Source organism: Copadichromis virginalis, linkage group LG1 (assembly GCF_057382275.1).
Source record: "Copadichromis virginalis isolate Kocher_CV1m ecotype Utaka linkage group LG1, C_Virginalis_male_GT1.1, whole genome shotgun sequence".
NCBI lineage: Eukaryota > Metazoa > Chordata > Actinopteri > Cichliformes > Cichlidae > Copadichromis > Copadichromis virginalis.
This window is the reverse complement of record NC_140618.1, coordinates 22,492,520-22,512,073: the sequence shown is the minus strand read 5'-3', so window position 1 is coordinate 22,512,073 and position 19,554 is coordinate 22,492,520. Positions and strand designations below refer to the sequence as shown.

The 19,554-nt window shown below is 41.6% G+C and overlaps 1 protein-coding gene across 2 annotated transcripts in view; it reads left to right on the top strand.

Annotated features, from left to right (window-relative positions):
- Positions 1-19,554, top strand: part of syt7b (synaptotagmin VIIb) — a 127,842-nt gene that overhangs the window by 102,872 nt on the left and 5,416 nt on the right. For both annotated transcript variants that reach the window (XM_085454987.1, XM_085454979.1), the window contains 5 exons: positions 10,359-10,494; positions 16,702-16,969; positions 17,080-17,249; positions 17,569-17,683; positions 17,874-18,073. In XM_085454987.1, the coding sequence (XP_085311113.1) occupies positions 10,359-10,494; positions 16,702-16,969; positions 17,080-17,249; positions 17,569-17,683; positions 17,874-18,073 (889 nt within the window). The remainder of the gene's footprint in view (positions 1-10,358; positions 10,495-16,701; positions 16,970-17,079; positions 17,250-17,568; positions 17,684-17,873; positions 18,074-19,554) is intronic.

Sequence of the window (19,554 nt, the reverse complement as noted above, 5' to 3'; positions counted from 1 at the left end):
ATAACATTATTTCAAAATAATACTATAACATGGTGGTTGTTGGGTTTTTTCATGTCTTAAATAAAACATGACATGAAAAATACATGCAAGAAATACATTTTCCCTTCTCACTGAAACATTTATTAAGGACTGATTATCCATTTATTAATGCCAAATAGGCTATTTACACATACTTAATAGATATATTGTTCAAAGTTTGTTATAGACACATATTATGTGAAAGCTGAAGCAAGCTAAAATATAAAAGTATGGAATATGAATAGCATGTAAGGGTTGAGAAACATGGAAGATTAATTAAGTTATACATTTGTGAATTGATTACATAGAATGAAAATGTCTTTTCAACAAAACTTTTATTAGTTAGTTAACATTAATGTTATAAGCCCTCAGACATATGAAGGGACTAATATAAAATCAGTGCTTTTGGGAAATGGTGATATTGTTTAAAAAGTGTCCCACAAAGTTAAGAGTGGAACAAACACTGTTTTTGATCACAACAATAAAGGGATAGCCAGCATTCAAAGATTCAAAGGATAGGAATTTAAAGATGTGGACCAAGACCAGGAAAGACAAAAGAGAATTACTGAATCATGGTCAAAACATTTTGTGATTTTATTTACTTTTGATTTTTGTCCAAACCCAGATTGTATTTCGTGTCTTTACTATAATCAAGAGCAGAGAACTTGCTTTAATCCACCTTTGTGCTTTCAAGCATATGTTTTCAGTGGGGACCGGTTTGAAAACTGTGGTTATTGGCACAGTCAAAGTAATTCTAAATGTCTGCTGCCAACACTAAAATCTCAGCATCCCACTTAGTACCTAAAAATGTTAAAATGTTTGTTTCTATATTCCAGGTAGGTTGTACTGTTGAGTTATTTTCCTCTTATTTTTTTTTAAATGAAACTCTTAAGAAGGATTTATTTTAAATGTGTTTTCAGTGGTAGCTCAGTTTCATGGATAAGACATTCCTCACTTTAAACTATAGGGCACATAATATATGCTTGTCAGCTGGTCTCTACCCAAAGAGTCTATAAATGCTTATTTGTAGGAAGGGTTGGCAAAGTGACAGCCCAATGAGCCCTACTAAATCACTATCAAACACACAAGACAGAGGCCACATGAACCTTAAACAATGAACCTTACATAAACACAGCTGAGCATTTTCTCCATTATTTCCCTACAAGATCTCCTTTTTATTTTGCTGTGAATATTTGTCGAGAAATGACCAAAGCCATGTAATGTGCATTCAGTCCTTTAACACAATGTATATACTAGAGATGGACCGATCCGATATTACGTATCGGTATCGGTCCGATACTGACCTAAATTAAAATAAAAAATGTAATCCGATCCATTAAATATCACGAAAGCACCTCACAAAACTTGCAACACGCCGTAACTCACCTCAGAACGTTAGCACGTCGGAGCAGTATGCATCACGTGATAGAGCGGCTGTGGCATGCGGGACCTGTCGGTGGTCTGGATAGCATGTGGAGCTTCGCTAGCAACCCGGCATTTCATCTCCGACAAAGTTATCCCCGAGAGAAGTAAAGCAAGTGTGTAAGTCCATCTCTGAATGTTTGTAAAGCATTCCTGCGTTAAGCTTAACAAGCGACTGCCTCTTCTTGCTGCTACTTCAATCATGAAACTGCTTAACGATCAGCTGATCGGCTTTTCTGTCGCGAGTCCGTGTCTCTGGTTTGCTTTTGGCCCACTTTGCACCAGAAAGAGGAAACCAGCGGCTGAACAACAGCAGCACGTTTAAGCTTGATAAGCTGTTGTTAGAATTTATTTAATATTACTTTCTACACCAGGATCTTTTTCTACGCAGCTGACGGCTGTAACTGTGCAGGGGCGGATCTAGCAAAGTTTAGCCAGGGGGGCCGATAGGGCATGAACAGGGAAAAGGGGCACAAAGACACACTTTTCTTTATTCTCATTTAAAATGTCTAGCTTTTAATAAATAATTATCCGAATCTTACACCCAAAGTTTTAATTTGATGTAAAAGGAATAGAAGTCCATTACTGTATATAGTAACTGTTGAGTCTACGGTAATAAATATACCCTAGTAAGCTATAGTACTTTTTCCTTTGGGAAGGTACCATCTGTGCAGTCTGCAATTTTGTTGAAGAAAGATGTTGAATCTATTTAATATTTCTTGAAAAATAATTGATTTCTGTGCATTTTTTTTCACACTGCATCAAATTAAGGTTGATTACGTCGATTAAGCATCATGAGGTGGAGTGTGAGGGGTGGTTCCCTATTTTTTATTTATTTAATTTTGTTGTTGCTGGGAGTTGGAACCCTATTAGTTAGGTTGCTTAATATTTACGCTAAGTACTCTTTAAAATACCAGAATAGGGAGGATGGTGTAGGTTTAAGTTTATTAGATTGATCAGTATTGCTGAACTATGAAACATTTTTTTTTGCATACAGGTATAACAGAATAGCTTTAGTGTAGTTGTTGTTTTAAACTTGAGTATGAACTTATACAAAATTCAGCAAGATATTAAAAAAAAACAGTTTTGTTGATTAAAAAACACTATATCGGATTCATATCGGTATCGGCAGATATCCAAATTTATTATATCGGTATCGGTATCGGACATAAAAAAGTGGTATCGTGCCATCTCTAGTATATACAGAGATCAGGCATCACGTTATAACCCCCTTTCTAATATTATATTGTCCACCTTTCTGCTGATAAAACAGCCCTGACCTCTTGAGGCATGGACTCCACCAAACCCCTCAAACTGTGCTGTGGTATCTCACACCAAGATTTTAACAACAGTTAAACTTTAAGTCCTGTAAGTTGCGAGGTGGGGCCCCTTGTTTGCCCACATCATCCCACAGATGCTAGATTGGAGTGAATTCATGTCAACATTTAAAACTCGTTGTGCTCCACAAACCATTCATGAATCATTTTTGCTATGTTTGCCTGTTTGCACTGCGGGAGGAGGCCATAATACCTGCAGGAAACCCGTGCCGGCACATGGAAAACATACAAAGTATAAGTATCAGTGTTGGGTTACTTTGAAAAAGTAATTAATTATAGTTAGTAGTTACTTCTTCAAAAAAGTAACTGAGTTAGTAACTGAGTTACAAGATTCTAAAAGTAATTAATTACTTGAAAAGTAACTATTGCGTTACTTTAAAAAAACATTTAACCCTCTGGGGTCCAGGGTATAATTGGCCATTTTTCACTACTTTTGATTTTCCCTCCACATTACATCTTTAAAAAGTATTTACTTTGCCTTGTTTAGTATCATCCTTTTGGCCGTCATGGTGCATTTTTCCACCAAAACGAACGGGCTGTTTTTTGTTTTGTTTTTTAAATTTTTGTTCATAAGCAGAGAGTGCTTGCTAGCGCTGTCCTTAGACAGTAAACATGAAACTATTCAGGAAGAAACACGCGTATATATATTGTTTATCATGACTATGACATGGCCTATCAGCACAGTTTAAAAACTGGTATATATCACCTTGTTGCTTTGTCATCTTAAAGTCATGTGATTGGCTTACCACGACTACTTTATTTCTCTGAATACGGGACAATTCCGTTTTTTACGGGACAGTTGGCAACTATACTAACTCACCTTATGAATAAGTTCACTATCAGTAACATCATAGCACCCACCCAGCTGTATAGAAACTCCGTCATGCTAGCTAGTACACAGTACGAGTTATTGTAACTGACTGTAAAAAGTTAGCACAAATAATAAACCACACCTAACCTTGGTTTATATCTGACCCATATAGACTGTAGGTCATAACTTCCTACCTGAAGTTCAGTTCACCTGACACTCGGACCGGAGGCCGCCTCGGGTCTCTCCTCCTCCTGCCTCCCCTTTCTCTCATCCACCTGCTGGCCTCTGTGGAAGCTCCACCATAGCCACCACCAAACAACTGAGTTATTTTTACACATCGGCCAGCATCTGGCCAATCCACCATCTTTCATTGTTTATACCGTTACAAAAAACAAAACAAAAAAAAAAAACACCCATCGGCCCATAAAAACAAAAAATCACCATCAGCCCACCGGGCAAATGCCCGGTATGCCCGATGGCCGGTCCAGCTCTGCTTGTTAGTAACGGTAACAGCGTTGTAACGATAGAAATAGTAATTAGTTAGATTACTCGTTACTGAAAAAAAGTAACGCCATTACTTGTAACGCCGTTATTCCCATCACTGATAAGTATGATCAGTCGGGCCCCTTAGGCCCACCCACAATTCCATGTTAGGCTCCTAGGCAATGGCACTAACTACTCCACCACCACAGCACAATTACAAGTCTTGTGTCTGTGTCAAGGTACCCTCTGTCCTCTCTATGAACTCTGTTAACGATGTGACCCATTTATTCTCACTGTTTGGTCCTTCAAAGCTCAGCAGGTACCTGGCTCTGCGGGAACTTGTTCAAATATGGTAGGTCTCGTGAGAATGTCAGGTTTTCCATTTAACTCATCTCTTTGCTTTGTAAAAAAAATTGTGTGTTAAGTTGTGCTTTGTGAGCTGATCAGCTGCTGTACAAACTTTAGATGTATTAGTGGTGAAATATTAACAATGTGTAAAACACAGACCACACACTGTGCCGGTGAGAGTCACATCAGTGGCAGAGCGAGACATCCAGGTGTTATGTAATTATTTAAGGTGGGACATGGTTCCCTAACGTATTAAGGGTCGATATTAAAAGGTTCAATTGAGTATTTTTAGCTTAACCTGCAGGGATCACATGCATGTGAGACTAATCTGCATTTGACAGACCTGTGGAACATAAACCATTACAGTTTGAATTGAGGCTGTGGTGCATCGTTGGCTCTATGACCTGCAAATCACAGGAAATAAACGCGGAGTGACGAATCCATTCTTTTCTCTTCCACACCATATCCTTTTCTTTTTTTACCTCTTCTTGTTCAGCATCGTTCTACTTCTGCTTGTCTCTTTGCTGTGTAACCCCTGTCTATCTCTCACCCCTCTTTCTCCAGCCTCCTTCTATTTTGCTTTCCTGTGTTACACGTCAGTTTGCTTCCTCTGTCTGCTTTTTAGCGTGTCTGACTCTCCTCGCCAATTCTGTTCTGCTTTGTTTCAGAGCTTTTATCCCATCTCCCCTTCTCTGAGCTAAAGCTTAATGTGTGTCTAACTGTGTCTCACATTCATTCGTTCATTGTCTCAATAAAAATAAATCATCTCCTTTGCTTTTACTCTAATTTATCTCATCTCGTGGATCATCTTTCCCTTCTTTTAATCTAACTTGCGCTGTTACCTTTGTATTTAGTATCTCACCTGCTCACTCGCTCGCTATTTCTGTCTGTCTGACTGTCACTCTCGCTATTTTTTGTTTTTCTCGCTGCATCATCTTATTAGTGTTATTTGTCACTATGCCTAGACTGGTATCACATGTTTGTATTTTTCTGTATCCCAAATAGTTACATAATGAAAAAGCTGGGAAGAATTTTTTAGCAGCATCGTTAAAAGCAGCATTTGTTTCTAAAAATAGTTTTCTGTACAGATCGTCTTCAAAGTGTCTAAAGTGACAGGTGGTGTCTGACAAAGTTTTGCACTGGTGTATGTTTATCTTGGAGCGTTTTTAATTTATATATATATATTAATAGTCAACCACTGCAAGAAATTGGCCATGACTGCTTTAATGTCTTTTTGATGCAATTTTATTACAACCTATGCTACCTGAGCAACTTAAATACAAAAAAGTATCTGGATCACTGTAATATGTTCAGTTCAGTTCAATTCAGAGGTATTTATGTGGCGCAACATCACAACAACAGCTGCCTCGAGGTTCTTTATACTGCAAGGTAAAAACCCTACGGTATTCAGGAGGAAACCACAACAATAAGACGATTCCCTGTGAGCAAGCACTGTGCTGTGGTGAGAAGAAAAAATTCTTACTTTCACCAGGAGGAAACCTCCGGCAGAACCAGTCTCAGGGAGGAGCAGCCATCTGCTGCAATCAGTTGGGGGTTAGGGGAAAGAGAAAAGGGAAAAAAGAGAGCACAGGGAGACATGACCAATCCCAAAATAGGGGAGAGAGGAGAAACAATTAAATTGATTTTTTTTTTAAAAAGGAAACAGTTATTAATATACCAGTGTGAGAGTCTGTTGCTGCACGTGGTTGACTGTTTTCACTTGTCAGTTATCAGACATTGTGTTAGGTACACCTGTTTCACTGCAGATTGATGCAAACATTTTCTCAGCCAATCACAACTCAGTGCATTTAGGACTTTGACTTTGAGTGTTGCATGGCTGTTGGTGCCAGATTGGGGTTTGCCCACACAACCATCTCAGAAAAACACAAAATAAAAAAAAATGGTAAATGGCCTGCATTTGTATAGCGCTTTTCTAGTCCCTAAGGACCCCAAAGCGCTTTACACTACATTCAGTCATTCACCCATTCACACACACATTCACACACTGGCGATGGCAAGCTACATTTTTAATTTAGCTTTTACTTAGCGTTTATTTATTTTATGCTTATTTATTCTATCCTGTTATTCTATTATTAATTTAGGATTTACCTAATATTTGTTTGATTTTATTCTTATTCATTTTTTAATCTTCTTATTCTATTTATATTTATATTGTATCCTGTTCTTATTTATTTTATCGTTTTACCCTATATATATTGTATTGCGTCATATCTCCAGTGTTTCCTCGGAGGGCGCTCTCTGCACCGGGGCTGTTATTGACCGTGGCTGCTGGGTCTCTGGGGTCCTCTCAGCCTGGCTGGGGGGCTCCTTTGCCTCCCTCCTGCTGTGTGCCCAGCCTGGAGGCTGCGGTCTGTGACCGGCTCCCGGTGCAGACGGCTCCCTGTTATAGTGTTTCCTCACTTGGCTCATGCGAGCCCAGCCCAATTTTTACTCTTTAAGTGTGCGCGTGTGTGTATGTGTGTGTGGGTGGGGGGATATATGTGTATTGAGAGTGTGGGGAGTGAGTTGGAGGGTGGGGTGGGCTGCTTTTAACTATGTAAAGCACTTTGTGCTACATTTTCTCTGTATGAAAAGTGCTTTATAAATAAAGATTGATTGATTGATTGATTGATTGATTGTAGCCACAGCTGCCCTGGGGCGCACTGACAGAGTGAGCAGCTGTTCTCTGGGTGATGACAGCGCTCTGCTGCAACATTCAGATGGCAGTGACAGAATTTGGAATAAATAACATGAAAGCATGGATCCTGGTTTGTATCAAAGGTTAGGGCTGATGGTGGTGATGTAATGGTGTGGGAGATATTTTCTTGGCACACTTTGGACCCCTTAGTACAAACTGAGCACAGATCGAATGGCGGTCCAGCTGACTATTGCTGCTGACTGTGTCCATCCCCTTATGACCACAGTGTATCCATCTTCTAAAGGCTGCTTCCATCAAGAAAACATACCATTCAAAAAGCTCAAAGCTGAGGTCTCCTCCATAGTCACTGGATCACAGCGCAATTATTCACATTATTGATCTGCAGCCATCAAATCTGCAACATCTGTGTGATGCTATCATGTCAACATGGACCAAAATCTCTGAGGGCTGTTTGCAGCACCTTGTTGAATCTGTGCAATGAAGAATTCATGCAGCTGTGAATGTAAAAAGGAGTCCAAAACAGTAGCAGCCAGGTGTTACTAAAGTGTCCACTGATATTTGTCGTTATTTACAGGGGCAGTGTAATTTTCCATCCAGTAGTTGCTGCAAACATATTATTGCCTAATGTCACTGTATGCTGGCAGGAAGATTGACGTTATTTGAAACGAATGTAATGGGAAAAGGACCCACGAGACAGAATTACAATTCAAAGATCCAAATCTTTAATCTATGCAAGCAGACTGCCACATGAGGTGGGCAAAAAAAACCCAAAAACTAGTTCAAAAGGTCACTTATTTTTTTTTTTTTTTTTTGGCCTGTCCCGTTTGGCTCTTTTGCCATCAGAATTGTTGTCTAAAGGCAAAGAAAGATGCCCAACGGATTTACTTTACCAAACTGACCATCCCAGCCTTGCCGTAATGGTCCATTTGATTCACCTTTTATTGTTTATTTTATTTTCACTTACTGAATACGGGACAGACTTGACTGGGGGAAAGAAGGGGAGAAAGAAAGAGGGAAAGAGAAACAGCTGAGAAGAGGGACGGGGGAGAAGGGCAAAAGACAAAAACCAACAGAACGGGCAGAGAAAAAAAAAATGCATATATCAATCACCTGGATCACCTGCTGAGAAAGAAAAAAGAAAGCAAGCAGAAGAGAACAAGAGTAATAGAATAAACAACATCACAATGATATATGGGAATATGACAGTAAATACTAAATGTTAAACATTATTGTGCAGCACATAAGATCAACAGAACACAGTGTGCTTTGAGGTAGGAGCCAAAAAGGGTGTAGTTTGTGGGTGTGATCACCCGTGTGTACACCTGTGAGCATGGACGCGCTTGTTTTTTGTTTTTTAAAAGGTTCCTTCATGTAATAATCTGCTAGAGGGTGTGGGGGGGCCACAGCCCCGTCCTCCAGGGCGTGAAGCAGGTGTGGAGGAGATCAAAACTCCAGACATCCAGAGGCCCCCAGAACACAAGAGACCAAGGAAGACCAACAGAGGGGCAGCTGCGCCACTGTCCCGGAAAGAGCTGAGGAGAGTCCCAGATGAGGGCTCACTCAGCAGCCGCGGAGCAGAAGCCAGGGGGAGTTGCAGTGACGCGCCCGTGAGCTCCGCCGGCAGCCAGCTGCGCCTGAGTGACCGAGCCCCAGGCCGAGAGGCCGGGGGCACCCCACCTCCGAAGTGGCCCGAGCGAGCCCCAGGCTCCAGGCCCCGATAAGCGGCCGCCAAGGAGTGAGCCGGTGTGTACCTGGACGCCCATCCCCGGACACAAAGAACCACCAACGCACCGATGTCTGAGGGGGTCCGCCACTGGCAGGGGAAGTGGTGGTAGGGGGAGATAGGCCTCCAAACCTTGGAGGGCCTGAGATGTCCCCAGAGAGGTGGCGCCTGACACCCAACCTGACATATAGACACAGACATACAGGCACACACAGATACAAACATCCATTCCCACCCTCATGCTCTCATATGCACTTACTCCACACTCAACCAACGTGGAGACAGACATAAAGAGACGCTGTACACACAATCACACTCCCCAAGCGTACTCTACAAACCGGGTCTAGGTGCCCCCGCCCCTGGAGGGGGGAACTGCACCCAGACCCAGGTGGTGTTTCCCTTTTCCCTGCGGTGGGGGGAGGCAGACCGCCCCGACTCCGCAGCAGCAGGAAGGCTCCACACTCCAGACCGCAGTCGGACGGCCGACTCCTCCTCCTAGTCCTAGCCCCCCTGCTCCAGCAGGTCGCAGAGAATGGGGGTGAGAGAAGACTCCAAACCTCCCTCCACCCGCTCATTGTAATGTTGATGCATGTGTGTTCTAAGGTGCATTTAAAACCCAGGAGGGCTTGGAGCTACCTGCCAGAGAGCAGCAGGTAAGCGCATGGTCCCTCCTGCTAGCCCTCAATGTCTACGTGTATTTAAAATTGAGAGGTGGGCAACGATGCCAGGGGTGGGGTGTACACCCTGATGGTACTTTGGACTCCGTGTATCGTGCCCACCCCCAAGATCCTATATGTATGTGTAATGAGAGTGTGAGTAATGTGAATGTCTAAGTTGTGGGATAAAATTGAGGCAGAGGCAGCCAGAAGGGGACAGGGGGGGGGGGGGGGGGGGGGTAGCCTCCTCTGCACCCTGGTGACATACCCCTACTCCAAGGCCCTGCATGTGTGGGTGGTTGTGGTGGAGCAGGAAGAGGGAGGCAGCTGGAGATGGGGAGGGAAGGTCACTTAAAGGGAAAGATTAGGAAAAACGCACAAGGAAATACCTGGAAAATCTGAAGTGGAACAGCAAGGAAACAAGAGTAATTGGGTAATGTAAGCCAGGAAATTTACCTTACCTTACTTTGGTTTATTAGGATCTTGAGGCCACAAATCTTTACATTTTCATGGTGTAATAATGAAACACACACATGCAAACCAACTTATAACACAAACCGTGACTCAAATCAGGGTAAGCCCTTTAAATTAGACAGTTTTTTCAATCCAGTTTTATTGGTTTCTTGTGTTATCTGTATTGACAGTGAATTCTCTCCCTTTATAGGCCATTATAAAACTGTTCTTTTCATTGCATTGGTTCTTGCTGTAGGTAATGATAATTGACTTCCTGTGGCCTGTCTGGTAGGATATTGGTTCTTAGCTACACTTAAATACAAATTTTCAAAACAAATAATTAATATTTGGCCCGAGGATGTAAACTACATGTATTGAGGATAAACTTAGGAACACTGGAAACAAGCTATATGTGTAAAAATCACTGTGCTTGTTTCTGTTTTAACAGAACTCCAGGTAACAAACCAGGCAGCAGCCCCAGAGGTCAGACTCCAGACGAGACCGGACGCCGCCACGGGCAGGGCCACGAAGCCAACTCTTCTGTTTCTGACTTGGCCAACTCGGTCACCAGTGACATGCTCATGGTAACATACACGAGTACTAATAGCTCAGATCTGTAGTCTGCTTTCTGCATTGATGATTTCAACTATATTTAGAGAGGAAGAACTGCTTTTGGCAAAGCCTCTGAATCAGAATAAATGAGATGGCAGAGAGACTTCACTGGTACTTTCAGATCATCTTTCATAATCTAAGATGAAAGGTGCATGCAAATCTGGAGATAAGAAAGTGGAAGACGAGCCAAAGGAGTAGATGAAAATAGTGTAAAATGTTCAAAACTTTCACCCGTTTGTGATTAATCACCATTACAAAGAACACTGTTTTAAAAGCTCAAATTAATACATTTAGCAGTACTGTTTATGTTTATCGCCTGTGCTGCCCAGTTTTCTAACTTATAGCAGCTAATCGTCTTCTTTGAGGCGGTTTGCAGCTTGACAGTTTATCTTACCTTTGAAAACAGCAGTTGACAGTTGAGTTAAAATGATCCACTTTCACTGACTGTGCTGAATTAAATGTCAGCGATAAAGTACAATCCCAGCTTCTTTTCTTTCTTTCTTTTTAAGCATCGTGGCCCTATTTTTGTATTTTGACAATCATTGCTATCAGTAATAATAACACCTAACCTGTCAAAGTCATTTCTGAAAAAACACAAAAATGTATCGTGCCAGTGGGGTGTCTGTTTGCAGCCAATCTAAAATGAAAATATATATTAGAGGTAGTAGATTTTCTCAGAAACCTTCAATTTTCCCCACCAGATAACCTTTTTGCTTGCTTACCTGCTTTCTAGATCACAGTGGTTTATTTGTGCAATGATTTTCTTTGATATTTCACTATATGAGAAATAATTGGCAAGGCTTCAAAGATAAGATCAAAGTTGCAATGCAGATTTATTTATCATGAGCTACGTGTCACTTACTGTATATAATGCAGTCTTTTGGTTCAAAGACGGAGAAAGCCTACGCGCTTCAGTTCAATTGAGGAGGAAAGCTGTTTGAGAAGTCTTTCATCACTCAGGAAAGTGCTTTCTCCTTCACCCTCAGCGCACCTACCTGTAGAGCGTTACAGTTAGCTGCGGCTATGCAGTAAGTCAGCTAACTGAAACATAAAGCAATCATTACCCTGAAGTGAGACGCCGGGAGGGGCGGCAACGTGCACCTGATTCAGAGAGGTTCGGTAATTAGCTGTGAGAGAACATGCAGTGCTGCTGTGGGTGCTGTGAGAATATGGCAGATCGGTATGAGCACTGTGTAATTATGTGGGTTTCATGGGGTGTCTGAGGAATTCACAGTGGCAGTGCCTAATGATAATACTCATTCTGGGCACTTTTGCCAAAGCCATCTATATATTACACAACCCTCCTTTCATGCTGAAAATACCAATCCTGCACTTTTGAGCCACTTGTGGTGCTATATGAAAAGACATAGTCATATATACAGACAGTACTGAGAGGAGGGACCGAGTGAAATGTTATTGGACATCACAGTATATATGCATCCAACCCACTCAAGCATCTCAGGTGATAGGGGTTTGGGGGAGATTGCATGGGGGTCCTGTCAGCATCAGGTTCTTATCAGTACGTACTCTGACACGGCTTTCATTTTGTGTGGTGCTCACAGAGTGGTGGAAAGTGTGGTGTGAAAAGTGTCTTTGCCTATTATCACACATCCACACATTATAGGGAGGCTTATATGTGCTTTATTTGTTTAAAGGATAAGGCTAGTGATATTCTACCGTTTGTTGCCACTGTCAAGGAATCTAATGGAAGGATCCCGAGCACCCGAGGGTTAGTCCATTCATTTTTGAATCGCAGTTACAAAGGAAAGGAAAGGGTTGTAACATTTTGACAATAATAGCTCAGAATTATAGACAAATAATATCTGATGAAACAACATAAAAGTGTGCTTTATGTTGTTCTTGAACACTTGCAGTCAAGAATTGCTAAAAGTGCTCATGAGCTCTCCAAAAACTACTTGGAATCAGCCGTTCTAAGAGATCGGGAGATCCGACTGGAAGTGTCGCTTGTAGAGGTGAAGTCTGGTTGCTTTTTTTCAAGACTGACATGTGTGACCCTTTCCTAGATCACAACAACTTTGACTCACAGGACAGAAGAAGCATTGTGCATTGTAGAGATGCACAAAGGTGGCTAGAAAAAAAAAAGTTAAATGCTTTTTTATGAGTGTTCATCGAGGTGCAAAAGGACAATTTGATTCAAAGTGGAGGTATGTAGGGCTGCTGTGCTCCCAAGAGTGGCTGGCCTGCAAAGATCACACAACGAACTCAACACGAAGCCCTGAAAGAAGTGAAAAAGAACAGAAGTCAGACAGCAAAAGTGGGACATCTGCACAGATCTCTGCAGCTCCCTCAAATCTGACTTTTTTTTATCCACTGTGAGAAAAATGCTGCATAACAATGAGGAAAGGACAAGAAGAAGAAAAGAGCATGTTGTAAGTTTGGAATTAGGCCTGGCCTCTTGGCAATCCATGGGGAAACAATTAATTTAAAGTTGTGTGAAGAAGTTTTGAACTGTAGTATCAGGGCAAAAGTCAATTACTTTAAGCTTTGGAGAGATTTACTGATGGAATAAGACACTGACGAAGAGCACACAAGTAAATTAAGAATCAGAATCGCTGAAAAAGAACAAAATTCATGCTTTGAGATAGCCGAGTCAGAGTCCTGACCTTAACCCAACTGAGATGCTGTGGCATGACCTAAAGAGTCCACTCAAGTCATCTCAGAATTACTGATGAACTCAAACCAGTTATGTAGTGAGGAGCAGTCCTGAATTCCTCCTTAATACTGTGCTGGTCTCATAAGCAGTTCGAGGAAACATCTGACAGGAGTCACTGCTGATAAAGGAATGCAGTCAGAGGGATTATTACCTATGCATAATTAGAACATAAAATGTAAAACTGTTTATTTTTTTTTCTTTTATATATTGGGGTTTAGATGAAGATCTGTCCTTGTTTTTGTAGAAGTGCTGAAAGCCTAAGTTACTTTTTTCCCCAAAGGGTTAGCACGCTTTTTCTTCCAACTGTGCATTTAACGACATGACTTCCAAAAAACAGATGTGCTCTGCGGTTTTTAGCAAATGTTACTCAAGCAAGAGTAAATGATACATTTATGTGTGGTGTGTGTGAGTGTGTCTATATAATATGATATAATCTATATATAGGCAGCACGGTGGCACGGTGGTTAGCACTGTTGCCGCACAGCAAGAAGGTCCTGAGTTCAATTCCAACATCAGGCCGGGGTCTTTCTGTGTGGAGTTTGCATGTTCTCCCCGTGTTTGCGTGGGTTCCCTCCGGGTACTCCGGCTTCCTCCCACCGTCCAAAGACATGCAGCTTGTGGGGATAGGTTAATTGGATAATCCAAATTGTCACTAGGTATGAATGTGAGTGCGAATGGTTGTCTGTCCCTGTGTGTTGGCCCTGCGACAGACTGGTGACCTGTCCAGGGTGTACCCCACCTCTCGCCCTATGACAGCTGGGATAGGCTCCAGCGCCCCCCGCGACCCTGAAAAGCGGAAGCGAATGGATGGATGGATGGATAGAGATTTTCCTTGTTTGAGGCGACCAAATACTTATTTTCCACCCTGATTTACGAATAAATTCTTTACAAATCCTACCATGTGGATTCATGGATTTTTTTTTCACATTCTGTCTCTCGCCGTTGAAGTGTACCTCTGGTGCAAATTACTGACCTCTGTCATCATTTTAGGTGGGGGAACTTGCACAATCGGTGGCTGACTAAATACTTTTTTGCCCCACTGTATATATCTGGCCATGTTTGCCTCTGTTGCACGTGGATCGCTGTGGTTTTTAGAAAAAGAAATTAGGAAGGCAAATTTAAAAACTGGATAAGAAGGGAGGGGGGGACTCTAAGAAAACGAGAGTATCCAAATGCAGAAAATTGGGAATAGCAATTTAGGCCATCTGTTGGCTGGAGGACTGCATAATGAAAAGTGAACATATTCAGCATAGAGAATGAGGCTGGGCAGCACCACCAGGATTGTGTGGGAAAATACAGAATTGGATATTATGTTTCTGCCCCTTGAATAATGCCTCCAGCTCTTCCCCCATCAGATAGCACTTTTTAAACTGGATTCTCTCCCTCCCTTCAGGCCATGTCACCATCAGTCAGAGGATGTGTCTGTCAATAGATAATCTGCTTTTCCAAACAGCCATGCAACCAGCTCTGCCCTTTTCTTATGGGGGACGCTAGCCATGCAACATAACATCATGCTAGTTTGCCACTTACAAGCTGTGGTATTTATGGTGAAGTTCAGAATTGGTGCCCCCCGTGGTGTGGAGTTCAAGTCACTTGTTTAGTGTTCGCTCCTCTTTAAGCGTTCAGACTGTGTGACCATGCTGTGAATATTGCAGAGCTTGACCCTTGATTTAGATCATAGCAGTGCAGCTCCTGCGGTGCTACACTTTTATACCTATCCAGCCCCAGTTCATTAGGAAAAAAACATAAAGTAATGCGGTCTAATGTAACAGTCTTATATTCAAAATAACCCCCTCATTATCACGTCAGTATTCTTTGTTATAGGGACTTATTATAATCCTTTATGTACTTAAATCTGAGCAGTATGCTTAGATTTTAAACACTTTATTATCAACACTGACAGCAGCATTGCCGCATGGCTATTACAGATCTATAATCTAAAAAAAACCCAGCTTTTTAACTTTAGAGAAGTGCTATAAAATCATTCACAGATGGTTTCTTTTTCCACACAGGCATACAAACTCACATAGCAACTATGGCAGAGTCACCATACAAGTCTGTTATTGTGGCTGGGCTAATGATCAAACCGCCACCTCTACTACCTGTGCAACACCACCCCAAATGACATATGTACAACATACTGCACAGTGGGTGGAAGTTGTTTATAGAAAGTAGTCTATCTACTCACAATTTGGACACACCAGTTCAGCAGCACGGAAAATGACATTATCTGCATTAACACATATTATTCTTTAACTGGAATCTTATCTCCTTGGAAACAAAATTCAGTTTATATCCATTCAATTATTGTTTTTAGCCAATTTGTTGTTTTTGGTTTTTGTTTAAGCAGGAAGTACCGTAAAAAAATCTCTTTTGCAAGATTGTGCTGGTTCTCTTCCTCTGATTCCTTCTGGAATCTTTCTTATAATTGTCATATTTCCACCCTTGGCAACAAGAACTACAATCATTTGCGATACCTTTCACAACTTTCACCCCGCAGAGGAATTTTTGCCCACTCTTCTTTGCAGAATTGTTTTAATTCAGCCACATTGGACATTTTTAAGCATGAACAGGCTGTTTAAGGTCATGCCAAAACCTTCATTTCAATTTTTTGTGCCATTCAACGGTGATCTCACCGGTCCAGTTGTCCATGTCCTGAAGCAGCAAAGCAGCCCTAGACCATCACACTACCAACACCATGTTTAACTGTTGGTATGGTGTTCTTTTTATGATACTTAAGAGATGTTAGTTTCACACCAGAGCTAACAGGACTCAAACCATCCATAAAATTCAACTTTTGTCTCATCAGTCCAAGGAATATTCCCAAAAGTCTTGGGGATCATCAAGATGTTTTCTGGCAAATTTGATGTTGGTGTTGGTGTTGGTGTGGTTCAAACTTGGTGTTCTTCTTGGTCAGCAGTGGTTTTCTCCTTGGAACTCTCCCATGGATGCCGTTTTTGCCCAGTCTCTTTCTCATTGTTGAATCAAGAACTCTGACCTTAACTGAGGTGAGTGAGGCCTGCAGTTCAGATGTTGTTTGGATTCTTTTGTGGCCTCCTGGATGAGTCGTCAGTGCGCTCTTGGGGTAATTTTGGTAGGCCTGGACTCCTGGGAACATTCACCACCACCCCATGTTTTCTCCATTCTTGTTGATAATGGCTCTCACTATGGTTCACTGGGGTCTCAAAGCCTTAGAAATGGCCTTGTAACCCTTTCCAGAGTCATAGATGTCAGTGAACTTTTTCACATCTTTTAGCCTACTTCACTTTGTCAGATGGACTCTATTCAAGTGATTCTTTGGTCAAACAGGTCTGGCAGTAAGCAGGCCTGGGTGTGGCTAGGGGAATAGAAATCAGCATTTCAAGAAAGTGTATTTATTTATTCATTATTTATTTAATAAATGAATATGATTAAAGACTTTTCCCAGTGCTGTAAATCCTCCAATAAGATAACAGAGTTGAATAAAAATAAATAATGCCCTGCTTATCTCCTCTTGTTCTGTCAGCTGTCACCAGGTTCAGAGGAAGAAGAACATGAGGGTCCAGTGTGTGAAAAGCTGGGTCGTATTCAGTTCAGTGTTGGATACAGTTTTCAAGACTCCACCCTCACTGTGAAAATTCTCAAAGGCCAGGATTTGCCAGCTAAGGACTTTTCTGGCACCTCTGATCCATTTGTCAAACTATACCTGCTGCCAGACAAGAAGCACAAACTGGAGACAAAAGTGAAGAGGAAGAATCTAAACCCCCACTGGAACGAGACCTTCCTTTTCGAAGGTGTGATCAGGAAGCCTTTCCTTAAACACATTCACAGCATATGCAGGCAGTCATTTCTGTCTGGATCACTGTAACATATTAAGACTATCGTGTGTGAATCTCTTTCTCAGGGTTCCCCTATGAGAAGGTGGTTCAGAGGACCCTGTACCTCCAGGTTCTTGACTACGATCGCTTCAGCAGGAACGACCCAATAGGAGAGGTGTCCATTCCACTCAACAAGCTGGACCTAGCCAACATGCAGACTTTCTGGAAGGAGCTGAAACCATGTAGCGATGGCAGTGTGAGTAAGAAGGAAAGAGGCTGAGTAGAGGAAAAGAAGATAGACAGGAAGGGAGGGGGCAAGATGAAGAGAAAGAGAAGATGGGACAGAATGTAGCGGGTGATGTCATTCCTGGCTGCCGTGATGCTCCCATGGGAGATGTAGCAGCATGCTAGAGGGAGAAGGGATAGGGAATATGGAGAGGCTGACAGGTAGATGAAGGAAACACAGGCAAGCAAAGGAAACATAGGATGAGTGACAGAATGGAGAGCAATGCAATGAGGCAATTAAAAATGAACAGTTTGTTATTGTTTTTGTTATTGTCTATGGTTTTTTCCAGGGAAGTCGAGGGGATCTGTTGGTGTCTCTGTGTTACAACCCCACAGCCAACACCATCACTGTGAGCATCATCAAAGCCCGCAACCTCAAAGCCATGGACATTGGAGGCACTTCTGGTATAGATACTCCCTCATCTTCCTTTCTTCAATACATTTTTACATTCCAACAACAGAAAATGAGAAAATAGCGTGTTTATATTTCATTTTTGGTTTTTTGTTGTTGTTTTTTTGTTCTCATTAAATCCCCAATTCTGGTAATTCATGAATGCTATATTGCTTCATAACCGGCACATTTCCCTCTCCTCAGACCCCTACGTAAAAGTGTGGTTGATGCACAAGGACAAGCGTGTGGAGAAGAAGAAGACGGTGGTAATGAAGCGCTGTCTGAACCCTGTTTTCAACGAGTCCTTCCCCTTTGACGTGCCTGCCCACGTGCTGAGGGAGACCACCATAATTATCACCGTCATGGACAAGGACAGACTCAGCCGCAATGATGTCATTGGGAAGGTATCTCCTTCCCACTTCTCTTCTTCGCCTCTTCCTCTCTTCTTCTTCTTCCTCCTCTTTTTTTCTCTCTTCCTCTGTGTTTTTCTGACTGTCTGTCAGACCATCAGCAGATGATCAGTGAGCCAGTCTCTACTGACCCCTGCTGGAACATGCAGTTCATTCCCCTGTGCTGTAAATGAACTCATATGCAGCAAACAACAAGCAGCTAATTTTAAGTGTGAAAGTAAAAGTGTGCTTTATTTAGACTTAATACTACAACATTTAGGAATGGCACAGAGGCAGATGGAGATACACACAGTCAGCAAACTGCACATTTACTGTTTTGGCTAAATGCAGATGGTGAGTTTAAACCTTTCCAGCTTTAACCGGAATATCCCCTGAATTTCTTTGTTGAATTAGCTGATCAACTCTGAGAAAAATTAATGTATTTCTGTTACAACGTGATTAAACATTTTAAACTTCTTATCTGCATCTTTTAGTTTCCTATAATTTTTCGTAGTTTTAATGCTTTCTGGGGAAAAAAATCTAATAAATTGCAGCTTCTTTTAGACACAAAGACATGTAGATGTACTTTACTTTAAACGGCAAATATGAACCCAGTACTGTGCAAAGGTCTTAAGCCACCCCTCATTTCTTTATATTTTGCAACCAAGGAATCTTGGAGTTTCTTGTGACTTTTTAAAGTGGTCTTAAAGAACAGTTCTCCAGGGTTTCTGTAGATCTTTCAAATGTTGTTTTTGGACATTGGCTGCTTTTTCCACACATTTTCAGTCCTGCCCTTCACACACACACACAAGCAGGCAAATAACTTGAGGGGATTAACCAGTGCTGTGTCTACACATGACAGAAAATTTAACAAAGAACCAATTATAAATTTGTATCCTTTTTTGTTACTAGCTGCCTGTCGCAAAAACATACATAATATGTTCCCATTTCTTTAGTTGAATCTACAAAAATGCCAAAAGTAACACAATTTGACAGTATAATATTGCATCTTTTGACCAACAAGGTAATTCCAAAAGAGCTATTTGCTGTAAGCTTGCCATATCGCAGCATGGTGTTGAGTGTGTCCTCAAAAAAATATGAGAAAACTGGTCAAACGGCCAACATCCAAAAAAAAGAGCTTTGAATGTCCTTCAACAAGCCTGGAGAACTATTGCTGAAGACTACTTAAAGGAATTACAAGAAAGCTGCCTAAAAGAGTTCAGGCTGTGTTGAAGAATAAAAGTGGTCACACCAAATATTGATTTTCAAGCCCGTTGTACAAACTCTGTTTTTACTTTACATGCTGTATTTTCGTGTATATTTACACCTGCTTCAATAAATCACTGCACCTATTTCTCATTTTCCAAGCAAAATATAAAAATTTGAGGGTTGGCTCAAGGAGTTTTGCAGACCATTGTTTATGTATTCCTTTGTACTGCTGCCTGTAGACAAAGTCACATTGGGTGCTCTGACTGAACAAGTCTGTGTTACGCTTG